At 37.8% G+C, this 17,137-nt stretch overlaps 1 protein-coding gene across 1 annotated transcript; it reads right to left on the bottom strand.

The window, feature by feature from the left end:
* Positions 1-1,225: 1,225 nt before the first annotated feature.
* On the bottom strand, positions 1,226-1,961 carry LOC110931512 (salivary glue protein Sgs-3-like). The gene is made up of 2 exons (XM_022174903.1): positions 1,811-1,961; positions 1,226-1,749 (listed from the first exon to the last, which is right to left on the bottom strand). The coding sequence occupies exons 1-2, from the start codon at positions 1,959-1,961 to the stop codon at positions 1,226-1,228; spliced, it is 675 nt and encodes a 224-aa protein (XP_022030595.1).
* Between the last annotated feature and the right edge of the window lie 15,176 nt (positions 1,962-17,137).

Genomic DNA, 17,137 nt, shown 5'->3' with positions numbered 1-17,137 from the left:
CAGATGTTTGACCTTAAACAGATGTTTGGCCATAAACAGATGTTTGGCCATAAACAGATGTTTGGCCTTAAACAAATGTTTGAACTTAAACAGATGTTTGCCCATAAACAGATATTTGGCCTTAAACGAAACATCTGCTTAAGGTCAACATCTGTTTCACTATTCGTCAACATCAGTTTGACTTTTGGTCAACATCTGTTAACATATAAACACTGTTAACAAAAATTACAAAAACTTAGCTAATAGATGGCACACATTTAGCATCTTAAATCATTAAGACCCTTAACAATTTAACCATATGATTTAATCGTGTGTTTTATCTTAGATGGAACAACTCAAAAAGAAAATTCACTAAAAGGATATAATATTAAACGGGTCAAAAACGCTCAAAGTGTATTTTACTGCATAAATATTGTTACATACAAACACTATCAACATAAACACTGATGCAATATCTGCTATTGATGCTGAACTACTATTGTTGTTGGGCAGTGGTTCACCTTTAGTTGTTCAGACCTTTGGCTATTTCTTGTAGCTTTGCTGAGTCAGGATGTTCTACCAACATCCCTTGATGGCCAATTTAAAATATTCGGATTCTTGTTGCACCTGTTCTTCTTCATCCATTTGTTTTTGCCTCTTTGTTTGATAGAAAACAACAACAGATGGAACAGTCGGTTTAGCAGATCTTTTAGTTGGTACGGTCTGTTTGATTGAAACCTCTGATGCTGGATAATCTGGCTTTTTAGGAACAGAGGGATCTTTCTTTCTTCTTTCTTCCAATTTTTTGTATGTCTCTATCACTTTAATCTCTTTCCACCTTGTGATTTGATTCCTTGAGCCATAATTTGCAGTTATAAGCTCTTCCTTCATTCTCTTCAACTTCAAAGCACTTTCAGGTACATTCTTTTTATACTGGGACCAGACTGGTGGGGTTGGTTTTATTGTTGAGTCTTCAAGCATCTTTTGTATTCTTGCTTGAGCTCACTTATGGTCCAATCTTTGAATTGATACTTTTCTGCCTTGTATTTCTTGTTTTGTATGATGAGCTCAATGTAATCATTCCTTAGGCTTTCATCAACTCTTTCTGATAATTGCTGACAAAAATCTTTTGAAAACTGCTCTAATGTTCTGACTTGGCTGAGTAGATATTGCAGATATCGCTGTATTTCTTTATCAGATTTTCCTTCTATGTCTCTTTTTGAGATATCCTCTGCTTGTTTAGCTTTCAATTGAAGGTATTCATGAATGTTCTTTGGCAAAGGATACCCTTGAAGAGATGGACGATTCCTCTTTTCAGGATCATCTTCAGAATAGAAGGATTTGATCTCCTCCCTACTGCTGGAAGATCCAGAGGAAATTTCACACTCAAAGGAACAAAGGCAGTAGTTTGGTCAGGGGTTAGAAATGAAGCAGTTGAAGTAGGTTTTTGTACAGTTGATAGGATCAGAGGTTGTGAAGATATTGGAAGTGGAGAAGCTACAGTGTCATCTTCAAGTATGACATTTGTTATCCTCCTTCTTTTGATTTTTGGTGTGGTTGGAGGTGTTGAACTTGGAGTTGGATTTGTGGATTGAGTGGTGGTTGATAAAGTGACAACAACATTTGTTGTGATAACAACTGTTAAAACCACTGATGTATCAACAGCTGTTGATATAACAGGTGTCTCAACATCTGTTGGCTTTGTAGTTTGAGGTGAGGAAGTTTTGGGGATTTCAGAAGGTGATGTATCAACCACTAATGTATCAACAGCTGTTGATATAACAGGTGTCTCAACATCTGTTAGCCTTTGGATCAGGTTTTAGATACAAACCATCCTTTCCTTTCTTTCCTTTCTCCCCCTTTTTAGCATCATCAGGGTTTTCTACATAGACAATAGTAGGATGAGAAGTACCAGTGGTTTGAAGTGAATGAGCTTTGATGGATTTAATATCAGCTTGAGTATCCTTATACCTTGATTCCATCACATTTTTGAACATTTGTAGCTAAATTTCATGTTGTTGATCAACATATTTTCTTTGTTGATGAAACAGAGGTTGTAGAGGTTGCCATAGCTCACTTGTTGTGGTAGCAGATAATGAAGCAGTGGATCGAGACTTTGATGATTGTAACAATTGTTGTAGCATATTTTTGATATTTGCCACAGATGTTTCAAGATTGGTAACTCTCTCTGTCAAATACTGATATTTTAAATCATCACCCAATTTAATGGGATCATTTGATTTCCCACCAGCTGTGGTTGTATCAGCAGTTGGATCAGGAGAAGTCTCTAATAGTTCATCCACTGATGCCCCTTTTTCTTGGTACTGGGGACTTCTTTCTTCAGCAGTAGTTACCTTAGTAAGCACACCAGTTGTTAGCTTGAACACACTAGTTGATACCTTGGTTCCCAAGGAAGAAATTGCCTTCAAGGGAGTCTGACTTATGAAACTACTTTCCAGGTGTAAATCAGTGGATACAACACATGTAGTAGCTGCTCCACTTGAACTACCACCAAGATATACATGTAACTCTAGGGGTGTAACCTCCTCCTCAACTGTTGATGGATTAGCAAAGGTAGAGGCATCAGACTCAATCACTTGTTGGAGTATATTCTCAGTGATGGGTTGTTGAGAAGAACTGATTACTGTCTGATCCATATCCAATGCTTTAAATAGAGGTAAAATGGTGGGTGGCAATGTGGTTGTAAGGATAGGAGTTGAAAGAGAAATTTCCCCGGGAGCATGGCTATAGAACATACTCTCAAGAGAGGGTAATGTACCATAGACTGGTGTCCCTGTGCTTACAACCTGTTCCTTTTGTGAGGAAGCAGGAGGAGTTGTGGCCTGTGGTGGAGATCTTTCCAACTGTTGTGAGGAAGTAGCAACAGTGGATAATGGTGACTCTTGTGTTGTCACGAGAGTTACTTCTGGGATCTCATCTTCCAGAAGGTCCTTTTTGGAGGGTTTGGGAGGCTTTTTGGTTTTTTTTCTTGACGGTTTTTTTGGTGATTTTTGGTGGGGGTTGCACAGTAGTGGTTGTGATGTTGTGGTCACCAAGAGCAGTGGGCTCAACAGCAGAAACCTGAGGAGCAGATGTGGACACATCTAAAGTTTGCTCAGACTCCTCTGTTTGTGTTTTTAAAGCTGTTGACTCTGACAACCTTGTAAAAGTTTTAGCAGACAAACTATTTATTTCACAAGGAGCACCTTGAAGAAGCACTTGTGCACTGTCTTTTGGTACTTTCTGCTGTAAATAATAGCTTAAAAACCTTGGAAACAACAGGAATGGTTTTTTCTTATCTTTTATATTATTGACATTTTTAACCAAATGGTGGGGGTTGCACAGCAGTGGTTGTGATGTTGTGGTCACCAAGAGCAGTAGGCTCAACAGCAGAAACCTGAGGAGTAGATATGGACGCATCTAAAGTTTGCTCAGACTCCTCTGTTTGTGTTTTTAAAGCTGTTGACTCTGACAACCTTGTAAAAGTTTCAGCAGACAGACTATTTATTTCATAAGGAGCACCTTGAAGAAGCACTTGTGCACTGTCTTTTGGTACTTTCTACTGTAAATAATAGCTTAAAAACCTTGGAAACAACATGAATGGTTTTTTCTTATCTTTTATATTATTGACATTTTTAACCAAATAATTGAAAATCTCTTGGGAGTAATTGAAATCTTGTTTAGCCATAATAGCATATCCCGAGTATTGAATTTTCAATGGAATTTCACTAAAAGCTGTTGTTTTGTTTGAAACACACAAGAGTAAAGTATGAAATAAAAATTTCATCGGAGGTGGGAATGCTCCTTTTTGCATAGTAGCTTTGGTGCATTGCTCTTCATACCCCCTTTCAATCAAATCTCGTTGATACTCTTCTTTAGGGAAAGAGTTTTTACCTGTATGATCGTTCATCTCAAAAACCTCAGATATGGTTTGTGGAGTCATAGCAACCTGAATCCCAACTACTGTTGATGTAATAGCCCAAGGCTTGTTGTCTTGAACTTCTAATTTTGCATTTTTCCAAAAATCTCGTAGGGTTTCTTGGTAAATAGGTGTGTTGCTGGTCAACAAATTTTTGTAGTTTTAGGATGAAAGAGCATCGATGATTGAGTGAAATTCTGTGTTTTTACTTGTTTTCTCAAGAGTACACAGATAGTTATGAGGGTTTTCGAGAGAAAGAGCCACAGTGATTCGAAGGAATTTGTGAGAGGAAGAAGAAGATGAAGAGTTTGAAGGAATTTGATGGAAACCCTGTTTGGAATTCGAAATGGTAGTTAAAACCCTGTTTGGGGTTTTGATCAGGGTTTTATAAAAGTGAAAAGTGGATGCTGACGTGGTAGCGATTACAAAGCGTGGACGGCTAAGAACTGTCCACGTAACAACCTCTAATGAAAATGGATGACAGTTGTTTAGGGAAACCACCGATGGTCAATATTAGTGGATGTCAACTATAAAAATGTGAGCAGTTGCAGTTTTTTAACTATTAGTGGATAGCCAACAGTGATTGAAACACTGATGTTTGGAGTTGAACAGATGTTTAACCTTAAACAAATGTTTAACCTTAAACAGATGTTTGCCATAAACAGATGTTTGGCCATAAACAGATGTTTGGCCTTAAACAAATGTTTGACCTTAAACAGATGATTGCCCATAAACAGATGTTTGGTCTTAAACCAAACATCTGTTTAAGGTCAACATCTGTTTGACTATTGGTGAACATCAGTTTGACTTTTGATGAACTTCTATTTCAGTTTTGGTCAACATCTCATTTAGTATTCAACAGAAATTTGAATAACACAATCAGTGGTTAGAACATCTGTATGACTTTTGGTCAAAAGTTGGATGGAAACCCATGTTAGATTAAACAGTATGAATGAATAAACACTGAAGTATCATAAAACTATGAATGAATATCGTGAAAAGTTAGATGTAATACAACAGTTGAGAGGAGACCTTTGCATTTTAGGCTAGTTTCTTATTTTGATTAACTGTTGATGATGTTGAGAGTTTTTATTGACACTGACATTTTAGAATATGTTAAGATGCATGTTAAGATTATTAAAGTAAACTATTACATAGAAAAATAGAAATTTAATGAAATATTTATAAACTATTACACGTTAGAGTTAACACTTGTTAGGATTTCGTAGACTCTGGCCTTTCTCCATGTGATTTCATGCTCTCTTTTGTTTTTCAGGTCAGTTAGCATGTTGCAGATTTTCTGATCCTGTTTTAGAAGTTGTGTGAGAAACTCTTCTGCAATTTTCAGGAAATCTGATGGAGGAGAGTGGAGGACTTCATCAAGCAATGCTATGCTATTTCAGGTTTTCTTGTAATTAGTGTCATTGATTATGTTGACTTTACTGTTTAGTTCTTCGTCTGTTCTTTTTTCTTCGAGTGACCACATCGAGAATTGGGTTTTAACATCACTGGTGTCAGTGGTAGAAGCTGAAGTTTGCCATGTAGATTTTTGTTGGATTTTCTGATGTGGAACAGTCTTTCACAGACAGTGATTTGTAGGACAATTTGTTGATGTTTTGAATCAAAACTAATTATCGGTCTTTTATAGAGTTTAAAAACGCGTCTACATGGTAAATGAAGAAGTTAATTGTAATTATGATAATCTGCTTTTGTACTTTGAACTTCGAAAATTTGTCCCTTGGGTTTCTTGGTATTTAATTTTAAAGTTTTCCCATAAAAGTTGGGGTTTGAAAAGGTTTTTGCATTAAAAGACTGTTGTTTTGAAATATACATTAATATGTTTATATTAACTTGTTAGTGCATGCATCTATCGACTTCGTCTTGTATCGAGTCTTAGTCTTAGAATGTTAGATTAGGGCACATTGTACGAGATTTCCCGACATGTCCATACGTGGGAAACCACATGTCCATATGTGGGAAACCACATGTTCATATGTGGGAAACCACATGTTCATATGTGGGAAACCACATGTCCATATGTGGGAAACCTTATGGATAGTTTCGCTTATGTGTACATGTCCGTATGTAGGAAACCTTATGGATGGTTTCGCTTATATGTACATGTCCGTATGTGGGAAACCTTGTAAGGAGTTTCGCTTTTATGTACAATAGGGGGTTTCGCTTTTATGGACATGTCCATATGAGCGAAACCTAGTCCCTATATATACCCTAGGAGCGAAATCATTTGAAACATTCTTATTTTCCATACCGAGGTGCTGCCGGTGTGAGATTTGGTTGTAAACGCTGTTATATCAATCAAAATTGTGATTTAAGTGAAGATCTAGCTGTTTCTACGTCAGGTACTTGTTTTCCGCACCTGTATCTGATCAAAACTCCTCTGATAGACTTGTTCGGGTCAGAATTCGATCTTACAAGTGGTATCAGAGCTTCAGAAGGAGGAGTTCTACAGAGATTTGTTGGATTTCATCATAAATTCTTACTTCTACACCTTATTTCATCATTTCAGAAAGATTTATCGGTTGAAATTCGTTCAAATTTTCACAGACTAAAGGAAATTGATCATATTCAAATCCCTGAAAGTTTGAGCTTAAAATTCGAATTAAAAATGGACCTAATTACCTTCCGAACAAGTTTCGCTCATATGAAAATTCAGTGATTTCGCTCTTAGTTCACATAGTTTCGCTCATATGTCATTAGGTTTCGCTTATGTGTCACCTCCCAAGTGACTAGTTTCGCTCCAAAGGTCCTTCCAAGTGACTAGTTTCGCTCATAAGGACATCAAGTATTTCGCTCTTACGGACAATCACCTGGTTTCGCTCTTGTAATCATAAGAGTTTCGCTCATAGGACATTTGTTTTCGCTCCAAGGGTCATCATAAAACCTATTTCGCTTTTGTGACCATCTAAGTGACCTATTTCGCTTTTGTGACCACCAATTAGACATGGTTTCGTTTTTGTGACCACCCATAAGACCTAATTTTGTTTTTAAGTGCATATATTGTTGTCAGTCCTTCACACGGCCCAATCCCATATCTTGCATGAACTTTAGTGGCGCAATCACATTTCTTTGAGTATTGAAATTGTCGGCCGCATTTAATTAGAAAATCTTGATATAGTTTGCATGTGAAGAATATTGAAGGGATAGTCAGAAATCATGTGTATACAAGGAACTCGGCCAATGGTCCATTGATATCAATTGAAGTGTTTCATGATGTTGTCGGCTGGATAAATTGTTTTGGTCCAATGAATTTTCATCTTTTCGTTTGAGGAAAGTTATTCGGTTTGAGTGTGGTTATTCCACGTGATAGTGCATAAATTCATGTGAAATATTCTCGGGTCATGTGATATATTTCACGTGATTATTCAGTTCGATTTTGAGAATTTCAAATGATATAAAATTGTCGGCCAGTATATGTTTGCATGTGATTTGGGAATGACTAGTATATGCGGCCCAATGAGGATTAGTTGATGTATGTTGTTGTCTGCCGTTTGCATGTGAAGAATAGCGGGCCAATCATTGTTTCTACATCATTAACCAGCCCATGGGACATTACATCATTAACCGGCCCATGTGAACACAAGTTTAATCGGCCCATGTGAAAATTGATTTTGATAAGCCAAATTGTTTTTAAAAGTATTTCAGCCCAAGATTTGAAGGCCCAAACAGGTTATTCACTTCATGCGTATTATTCACGAGGTCGTTTAATGTGGTCAAGTCGTGTGAAAATGTCCATTTCGTTTGAAAGTCATCATATCGCTTGAAAGTCTGTACCAGTTCGTACGGTTTAGAGTTCACAATTGTCAAAAGTCCATCAGGTCGTTCGAAAGTCCATCAGTTCGCACGTAGTGAGTCTGGTTGTTTAAAATTGATCCGAGTCATAGCAGTTCTCACGGTTTGCCAATTTAAACCTCTATCCGCACAGAATATTCATTAGTTCGAGTGATTCAGTTCGCACAGAGTATTAGTTTGATTCAGTTGCTTTGATAAATGTTTTAAACTGATTGTGTTTTGTTTATTTGTGTACGTCAGGTGATACAGGTGTATTACGAGGTGAACCAGTTAGTTTGAAAGCTTCTTTGAAAAATTCTTCAATATCGAAACATGGATTCTGATTTCTACAATGCGTTTGCTACAACCCCGACTAGTCCATCCGACATTACTAAGACCATGACAATGGAGATTGAAACCGGAACAATGCAAAAACCTCCGAAACTTATGGGAATTGAGGATTATCACGGATAGAAGAAATGGTTTGAGAATTGGGTTCAGGCGAATCATCTAAAAGCTTGGGAGAGCATCGAAACTGAATATGAGAGGCCAAAGAATTCAATTGGAGTTGGTAAAATCATTTCAGAGTTCACTGAGCAAGAGAGAGAAAGTTACAAAGCCGAAAAAATGATGATCAATCTGTTACAACAAGCTGTTAAAGAGGATATATTTGTGTTGCTTCAACATGATGAAAGTGCTTATTCTATCTGGGAAGCTCTTAAAAAGAAGTTTGAAGGAAGTACTGAGATGCTACAGAGTAAAGCAGCATTGCTGAAAAAAGAGTTTGAATTGTTTACGTGCATGCCTGGTGAAACAACAAAGACTCTTATTGAGAGATACTGTCATCTTGTACGCACTATGTCACAGTTGAAGATTACAAAAACTCCGGCAGAATGGGTTGAAAAGCTTGCTGATGCGTTACCGCAAAAGGAATGGGGTACATATCTGATGATGTTGAAGAATTCCGGACAGTTTAGCAGGCTATCAATTGCACAGTTTATCGAGAAGCTGGAGGCACAGGATCTGAAGCAGTAGAAAATTGCTAGAATGAACAGTTCAACTCATCAGCAAGATATCAAACTGTACTATAAAGGAAATGTTCAAACTGCTGAAGCCAGTCCAAAGATACAAACTGCATTTAGTGCTGGAAATCAATCTGAACCAAGCAGTCAAGGATCAGTCAACACTAGTGGGTTCTCAACGGTAAATCCTCCAAGTGTTCAAAGTACATCTGCTGGAAATGGTCATCTGATTCAATGCAATGTAGCTCTACATCTTCAAAATGGACAAAATTATTCTGAAGAGATTGTAAAGAATCATATGGGATTATTGGTCACTGCATTAGAGTCTTATGAAGGGTTGATTGCCGGAAGAATTGGCAATCCAATGCTCACAAAGGAAGATTATGACTAAATCGATGTAGAGGAGATGGAACTGATGGATATTAAATGGGCATTAGCGAGTGTTTTGAGGAGAGCAGAAAAGTTTAGATTGATTACAGGAAGAAATGATTTCTTGGATGCAAACCTTTCTAATTTAGGATTTGATAAATCTAAAGTTGTCTGTTTTCGTTGCAGGGAGAAAGGTCACTTTAAAAGAGAGTGCAAGAATCAGGAGCCGAGAGGAGCAAAGGAGTCATCTGGGAAAGATGATTATTATAGGAAAACCATTTATCAGCAAATCACTCATCAACCGCATCAACAAAAAGAAGCTCAAACGGTACATGGAGGAATGATCGAGGATGCAAACAGGAAAGCTTATTTTGGCATCGTTGATCAAGATGATGAGAAAATGGCTAAAGTTTTTAGCTGGGATAAGTTTATTCCAGCTGATTCAAATGTTCAAACGTTTATTGCACATATTATTCGAAAGCCAGAAATGTTGAAGGAATGGATAGATGTGTTATCTGATGAAGAGAAAAGTGAAGATGAAGGATCTGTTTCATCTGAAAACAGTTCATCAGAAACAAGTGATGATGAAGAGATGGAGCAGATAAATTTGGGAAAAACTCATTTATCTTCTGACACTTTTGAATTTTATTTTGCAGAAAAATTGAAGAAACTGAAAGAGAAGAGAGCTGCAAAAGAATTGAAAGAAGTCAAAGTGATTGAGAAGACAGTTGAAGTGGAGAAGATAGTGGAAGTTGAGAAGATTGTGGAGTAGAAAAGATAGTTGAAGTCACAAAACCCTGTCTTACTTGTTTAGAGTCTTGTAAACAATGTATAGAAAAAGATGAGAGGTTTAGTGAGTTAGAAAAGTTGAAAGAACTGTAGATCCCAAAACGTATCCGGATCACAGTGGTTGGTTGTTTTAACCCATAACACCTATTGATTAGGTGTTTGAGATATGAAAAGTTAAGAAATATCAAAGATGAAGGGAAGCTAATGGATTAATGAATACAACAAGTGTTGTATTGAATCCAAACAATAAGATATAACAATAAACAACCTTGGATATCAGATTTGAGCACTAGATCAACAAGAGAAAGTAACAACACCAATATTCATTCAAGAGCCAAAAGCTTCAGTAGGTTACAAGGCTTGGACTATTTATAGGGTGTTCCTGATCTGCCAGCAAATTTATAAATTTGCTGGACTCTTATCTACACTAGGTCAGGAACATTACTATTAGAGAATTACAAAACAAGCCCTTGTACATTCTAATTTGCTACTAACTACTATTAAACTAATCCAGCACAAGTATCAACGATCTCAAAAGCTCTAACAATATCCCCCCTAGATCGTTGTATACTTGTCTTTTCATTCTTCAGTTGTGGCCGCTGGATTCTCAGTAGCTTGCTTCTCAGGCTCTGTTGGATTTTCTTCGTTAGTTGTTGTTTCTAGAGGTGCCTCGGTCTCGGTTGGTGCTTCCAGAGTTTCTTGAGTAACAGTAGCTTCACAAGTTGGTTGGTCCTCCTTAATGGCCTCATATGTGGATGAGACCGGAGGTGGTGATGTGGTGGTTGGTTCAGCAGTAGAAGCAGAAGATCCGCCCTTCTTTCTTTCATGTTTCTTTTTCTTTCTTGCTTCCTGTTTCTTTGCATCTTTTTCTTTCCTCTTTTCCATTTTATCAACCAAATCCAGCATATCTCTTTTCAGCCTCCATGCTCGCTCCACCGCTCTCGAAAATAACGCCGCCTCCTCCAAATTTGCATTTCCTGCTCCTACGTTTATGCGACTGGCGTTTAGTATTGTTAGATCAGAGAGCCCAAACATGAAGACATCCATCGGATCTAGAATACGGATATCCACGTTTTTGTTTGATCTTATTACAGCTTCACCGATCTTGCTGTCATAGAACCATTTCTTGTAATTTGTGAGAGCGACAGGAGCTTCTTCTGGGAGTTTGATCTGTGTGACAACTTTAGCTGGGTTGATTACCCACGTCACTTTCCCTTTTCCAGTTACTGGATCGATTGTTGTTTTTGACACCCTGCGTCTTGGACGCTGCGGAGCGTGAGTTGGGAATCCCTTGTTACATTCTTTGGCAATTATGCGTTCGAAGTCCCTCCCGATTCCTCTTTCTTCGTGGTTCAGTATATCTAGACGACCAAGTTCCCGAAGATCCCACCTCGGAAGTGTGAACAGATCAAATCCAGTTTGAAAGTACTGGATTACTCCACCGCGTCTTTTTACTACGAACATTCCTCTAAGATTATCATACATCCAACTGATAATCTTATCGGTAGCTTCAGACTTTTCAACTTTGATAACTTGATGGAAATCAGGAAGTCGTTCTCTTTCCTTTTTGAACCATTCAGGGTGCTCGGGAGCAAATGTTTTTCCATTCTCTTGCTCGTATAGAACTTCGTCCTCAAGACCCCATTCAATAAACTTTGATGGCATATCTTCCCGATCGACAACTTCTTCCTCACTTTCGTCTCCCACAGATACCCTGTCAACCGACTCCAGACGCCTTTTCTTTGCCTCTGCCTCCTTTTCTTTTCTGGTTGTCTCTTCTGTTATGAAGGCATCGAAGTCAAAGATTTCATCAAACGTGAACATTGGCTTGATTTTCATTTTCTCACACATACTTCGCATCATTCTAAACATTTTCTCCAGCCCTGCTTGCTGAAATCTGATGAATTTGGACTGCTTAGCCATGTATGCAGTCATTTCTTTGTTTTTCTTCCTCTGATCTTTGATCTTTTCCCTGAAAAAGTTGGTGTCATTCACTTGGTTCTTCAACAAACAAATTTCTTTTGCCACTGAAGGCCCGGTGTCTTTGATTAACTTGTCGTACAGTTCTTGAAAGGGGCGAACCCTTTGCGGAAGCACCGGAGGCCTTGAAATCCTTGTTAGCTTTACAGGGGAGACTTTGGAGGTTCCTTCACTTGCCTGGACTTCATCGGGATCGACAAGTAAGGTGTCAACAAAATCATGCATTCTTTGAATTTCCTCAGGTACCGTCTCTGGTCTCTCTGAGGGAGATATTTCTTTTCGTTTCAAACTCTTCTCTCTTTTCTCTTTCTCTTGCAGAGCATGAATCGCTTTCAAATCTTCAATATGTTGTCGCTGCTCTTCTGACTCGCCTACCCTTATGCCTGCCTCCATGAATCGTTCAGTGCTTTCCGACCCCCTTTTTCTTTTGGGTGGTTCGCCTTCAGCTGTCTGTTTTTCTTTTCTTTTACCTTTAGCACGTTCTTCTTTAGAGGCTGCTTCGGCTTGAGCTTGGGCAGCTCGCTGTTGTTTTTCTCGTACCGCTTCTTTGTACTTCTTGTAAGCTTCCTTGACAATTGGTAATCTTTCTGCTCGGTACATCCAATCATGCAACAGCACCCATTCATTGGTCTTTATCTCAGTGTACTGACGACTGGTGGGGACATGAAACTTGTAAGTGTTTCCATCATTCGGGAGATCCTTGTGTTGATCGTTGATAAGCATTTGAATGAATCTAGGATACATCGCCCACGTAGCTCCACTTGCATTTTCAAGCATGTAGTTGAATATTAAGCCCGAGAAGTTGAACTTTTGATTGAGGCATAAATTCAACATAGCCGCCGACCATTCCAGGTTCAGACCATCAAATCCACCTTTTCGATGAGCCAGACTCATAGAGATCACGTGAACGATGAATCTCCAGTCTCTGGTGAGACCTCCTCTCTTGATCTCTTTCTTATGACTGAAATCTCCAACATATCCCATCCCTCGAAAACCATCCAGGATGTCATCTTGACTTAGACTTAATGGATTTTGATCATTATCTTGAAACTTTAGAACCCGGCGTATCCTGTCTTCAGTCACTTCTACTTTCTTGTTGCGAACCGTCGATATTATCCCTCGTTTGTTGTTGATGGTTTCTGGTTTTGCGTTTTCCCAGAATTCTCTAATGTGGATATTGTAGACTATAACAGATGTCTCCACCGCATAGCCAATTCTGCTGGAACGCACCCATCTGGTTACATCTTCAAAATCTTGAGGCACTTCGTCTAGATTGATACTTTGATTGTGTTTCAGCGTTTTATCCCATTCTAGATTCTTCACCATACTGCACATGACACGTAAAACGAGGCAAGTTAGAATGGATAATTACACGATAAACTGTGCATAGAATAGAATTTACAAGAAATAAACAAGATTATATTTAATATTTAATTAAAAGAATTAAATGAATTTGAAAAATTAAAAGAATGTTAATTTCGTTGTCAAATCATGATATGATCGCTGGTGCCGGTTATCGAAATCCGAAGATCAGATCAGTCAGCGAAGATGGTTCATCATCGTCGACTTCGCTGGTGGACACGACATCTGTATCATCGCTACCTTCGCTCAATAACCGGACTCGATTAGACACTCTATCTTCGCCAAGTTCGCTAGTCGTACGGCTTAGCTTAGTCGGTAATTTAATCTGATCATGTGCTAATTTCGCTAGCGAAAATAGCAAATACAGGGTTTCTTTTCCAGACATTGTTGACCAGCGAGAACAACAAACTAAATCGCTACACGAGCAAAATAGATTGTTTGCCGGTTGCTCGAACTCGCGTTCGATACTTTTGAAATTCCCAAGTAAATTCGCTGACTTCGCTGGCATCATGTTAATTTCGCTGAACTCATAAATTTCTTGATAAACCCTTTTAAAAACCTAACAGTTCATGATCAATCTGATCAATCATGATTTTGCAACGAGAACAGAATCGTGGGTGATCGAAATTGTGTCGATTTACTTGGTCAAAACAACTTACATCTAACAATATCAATGACGGATTCAAGGCTTAAAACTATAACAGTTACTAATCATGAAGCACACATAATGAAATATACATGTATCGATTGTCTGATGAGATCAAGGGATGCAGAACATCGATTGAGAGAGTGATAACGAGATCTTACCTGATGTTCTTGACTGAATGTGAATCTTGTGTTGTTATTGTTGGATTTTCCGGAAAAAAAAGGCAACAGAGAGAATGGAAACCATTTGTGGTGAATTTGAAAAGTTTGAATGGTAAAAACGGTTAAAATATATATATATATATATATATATATATATATATATATATATATATATATATATATATATATATATAGGGGAGAGTTTAAACGAGAACGCTAAATATTTGTGAGAACCGTGAGAACAAATGAAAAAAACACGAGAACTTGGTCAAAAACAAATCAAATTCAAAATTTTTTTCTACACTTGTCATTATTATTCGAATACAATATTAGAAATTTAATTTACATGTTTAAATTTACGTGAATTCTTAAATAAAGAAAATTTACACATGTGTAAGTTTGCCATTTACACATGTGTAAATCTGCTATATTTACACATGTGTAAAAAAATCTAAAAAGTGTAATTTTGAAAGGAGAAATGAATTATTTGATGTTGTAAATTCTTTTTTTTGATGTTGTATCTTAATTACAATGAGGTTTGTATTAAAAAAATTGGTTTTGATTGGTTTTTTCATTCGTTCTCACGGTTCTCGCAATATTTAGCGTTCTCAAGATAACTCTCCCCTATATATATATATATATATATATATATATATATATATATATATATATATATATATATATATATATATATATATATATATATATATACGAATTTTGATAACCAGCGAAATAGTAATTTCGTTGGTATCTTAATTCCGCCGTCAAAGTCAAATTTTCAAACCGTTTTTAATTTCGCTCGTTGATTTCAAACTTTCTCGTAAAACGTGCCCATTTTTGTTTAAAATATTGTTTATTTCCAAATATTCACAATTTTGCTCAAATTTGGACCATTTTGACTCCGAACTTCAAATTTCTTGCTCTGGGAGGTTTCATTTAATGCAAATTTTCTTGAAAAATCCGACGCCCATCGAACTTACCTGCAGAAGATCATATTGCCAACACTAGCCAAATTCTTAATATATTATTATTATTATTATTATTTTACTAACCAGGGCACAAGAAAAACTGCCAGTATGTTTGTCCACTTAAATCCATGCATCCTTCTTTCAACATGCCTTCGGAGAGCGCTTTTATCATGTTTTCAGTAATATTGACAAGTCTTCGATGGCCCCACACAAGCTATTGAGAATAGAATCATTACGCCCTCGTGAGTCCCACATCAGGACATACCCCCGCGATCAAGGTATGCATAAAGATTCCTCATAACGGGTGAGTATATTGGTTTCATCCTCTTCAACGATAGTACAGGGATCAGGTCTGTACTTTCGTACAACAGAGATCCCAAGTGCTATCGAGGGTTAAGATAGATAGTTCGGTGAACAGGTCAGTACCACCATACAGCAGAGTTACCAAACAAATCTATCAAAGGATTTTGGCCAAAGATGGCGCTTATTATGGATTTTGGCCAAAAATGGCGCTTATTAGAGAGGGTTTGGCCTTTTTTTTTAAAGGCACTTATTATTAAAAGAATATCATAGCGTCTAGGTCAGCATGTATCTGGATGCAGCAGAAGAACGACTATGATATCCTCCGAATAAAATACCAATATAAAGACCCGAAATCTCAGATTTTGGCAATCTATCAACGCAAGATTCAAGACCATTAAGCCATATGCCGCAACGTGTTACCCACTGAGATGCGTAATGTCTGAGAAAAGCCAGAATTCTTGTGTAGACATTATGTTTTACTCCCTGACAGCAGTTACTCGTTGGTGTTGCTGAATCTACCGACACGTCGTTGCCTGGTACCCCGATTTCTTTTGTTTGTTTTTTGTGTTTGCAAGAAATGACAGAGTGTTAGCAATTTTCTATCACTTCCTCTCGCAGGAGTCAGATATAAGCAATCGTTTGGATTTTCTGAATATATCCCCCCTAAAATCTTTATTTTCGTGAGTTAATTTGCCCGAAAATAAAATTTTAATAAGAAAATCTTTTTGGTGAGCAACGCTTTCCGATACTTGTTTTACTATCAACAAACGTTTTTTTTTTTTTTTTTTTTTTTTTTTTAACAACACATTTTGATCACAAGATTCATTTCTAGTCAAGGAAATTGACCATTTCCAACCAGGTTACCAACTGGTTGAATCGGGTTTTATCGAAGGCTTTCGTGAAGATGTCGGCCCGCTGCTGTGTTGTATCCACTGGCACCACTTGAATATATCCCTTCTCGTAAGCATCTCGAATTGCATGAATTCGAATCTCGATGTGCTTTGTTCTTGAGTGGTGTATGGGATTCTTCAAATTCCTAGACACGCTTCGTTGTCGATGAATATAGGAGTCTTCATGATGTTGATTCCGTAATCCAGCAACTGATTTTGTATCCAGAGAACTTGTGAACAGCAGCTGTAGGCCGCGGTGTATTCTGCTTGAGCGGTTGAGGTGGACACCGTTGTTTGCTTCTTGCTTTTCCATGAAATCAAACGATTCCCCAAGAATTGGAATCCTCCTGATACAGACCTCCGATCTACTTTACAACCTGCATGATCACTGTCACAATATGCAATAAGATCAAAATTACTATCTTTAGGATACCAAAGACCTTGTTTCAGAGTTCCTTTGAGATAGCAGAAGATGCGCTTTACGGCGATTTCATGGGATTCCTTGGGATTCGTTTGAAAACGAGCACAAAGACAGACTGCCCACATGATGTCCGGCCTGCTAGCCGTCAAATACATCAGAGAACCGATCATCGAGCGATAAAAGGACTTGTTTACTGATTTTCCTTGAGGATCCAGAGTGAGCTCTGTCTGAGAGGCGAATGGGGTGCTTGCAACTTTACAATCGTTCATGTTGTACTTCGTGAGAATATCCCGAATGTACTTTGCCTGATGAATAAGAATCCCATCCTCCTTTTGCTTCACTTCTAGCCCTAGGAAGAAATTAAGCTCTCCCATCATGCTCATTTCGAATTTTGCCTTCATGACGGTCTCGAATTCTCTGCACAGCGCCTCGTTAGTTGACCCGAAGATAATATCATCGACATAGATTTGAACCAGCATTACATCCTCCCCAATCTTTTTGGTAAAGAGAGTCATGTCGATCTTTCCTCTGGTGTATCC

The sequence above is a fragment of the Helianthus annuus genome, chromosome 3 (assembly GCF_002127325.2).
Source record: "Helianthus annuus cultivar XRQ/B chromosome 3, HanXRQr2.0-SUNRISE, whole genome shotgun sequence".
In the NCBI taxonomy this organism is placed as follows: domain Eukaryota; kingdom Viridiplantae; phylum Streptophyta; class Magnoliopsida; order Asterales; family Asteraceae; genus Helianthus; species Helianthus annuus.
The sequence above is the reverse complement of the archived record's forward strand: the minus strand, read 5'-3'. Positions and strand labels throughout refer to the sequence as shown.

Coding starts and splice junctions, on each gene's coding strand:
- LOC110931512 (XM_022174903.1), bottom strand. CDS start 1,961: ATGGAATCAAGGTATAAGGATACTCAAGCTGATATTAAATCCATCAAA. Junction 1,750..1,810: donor AGGAAAGAAAGGAAAGGATG/GTTTGTATCTAA, acceptor TTATATCAACAG/CTGTTGATACATTAGTGGTT.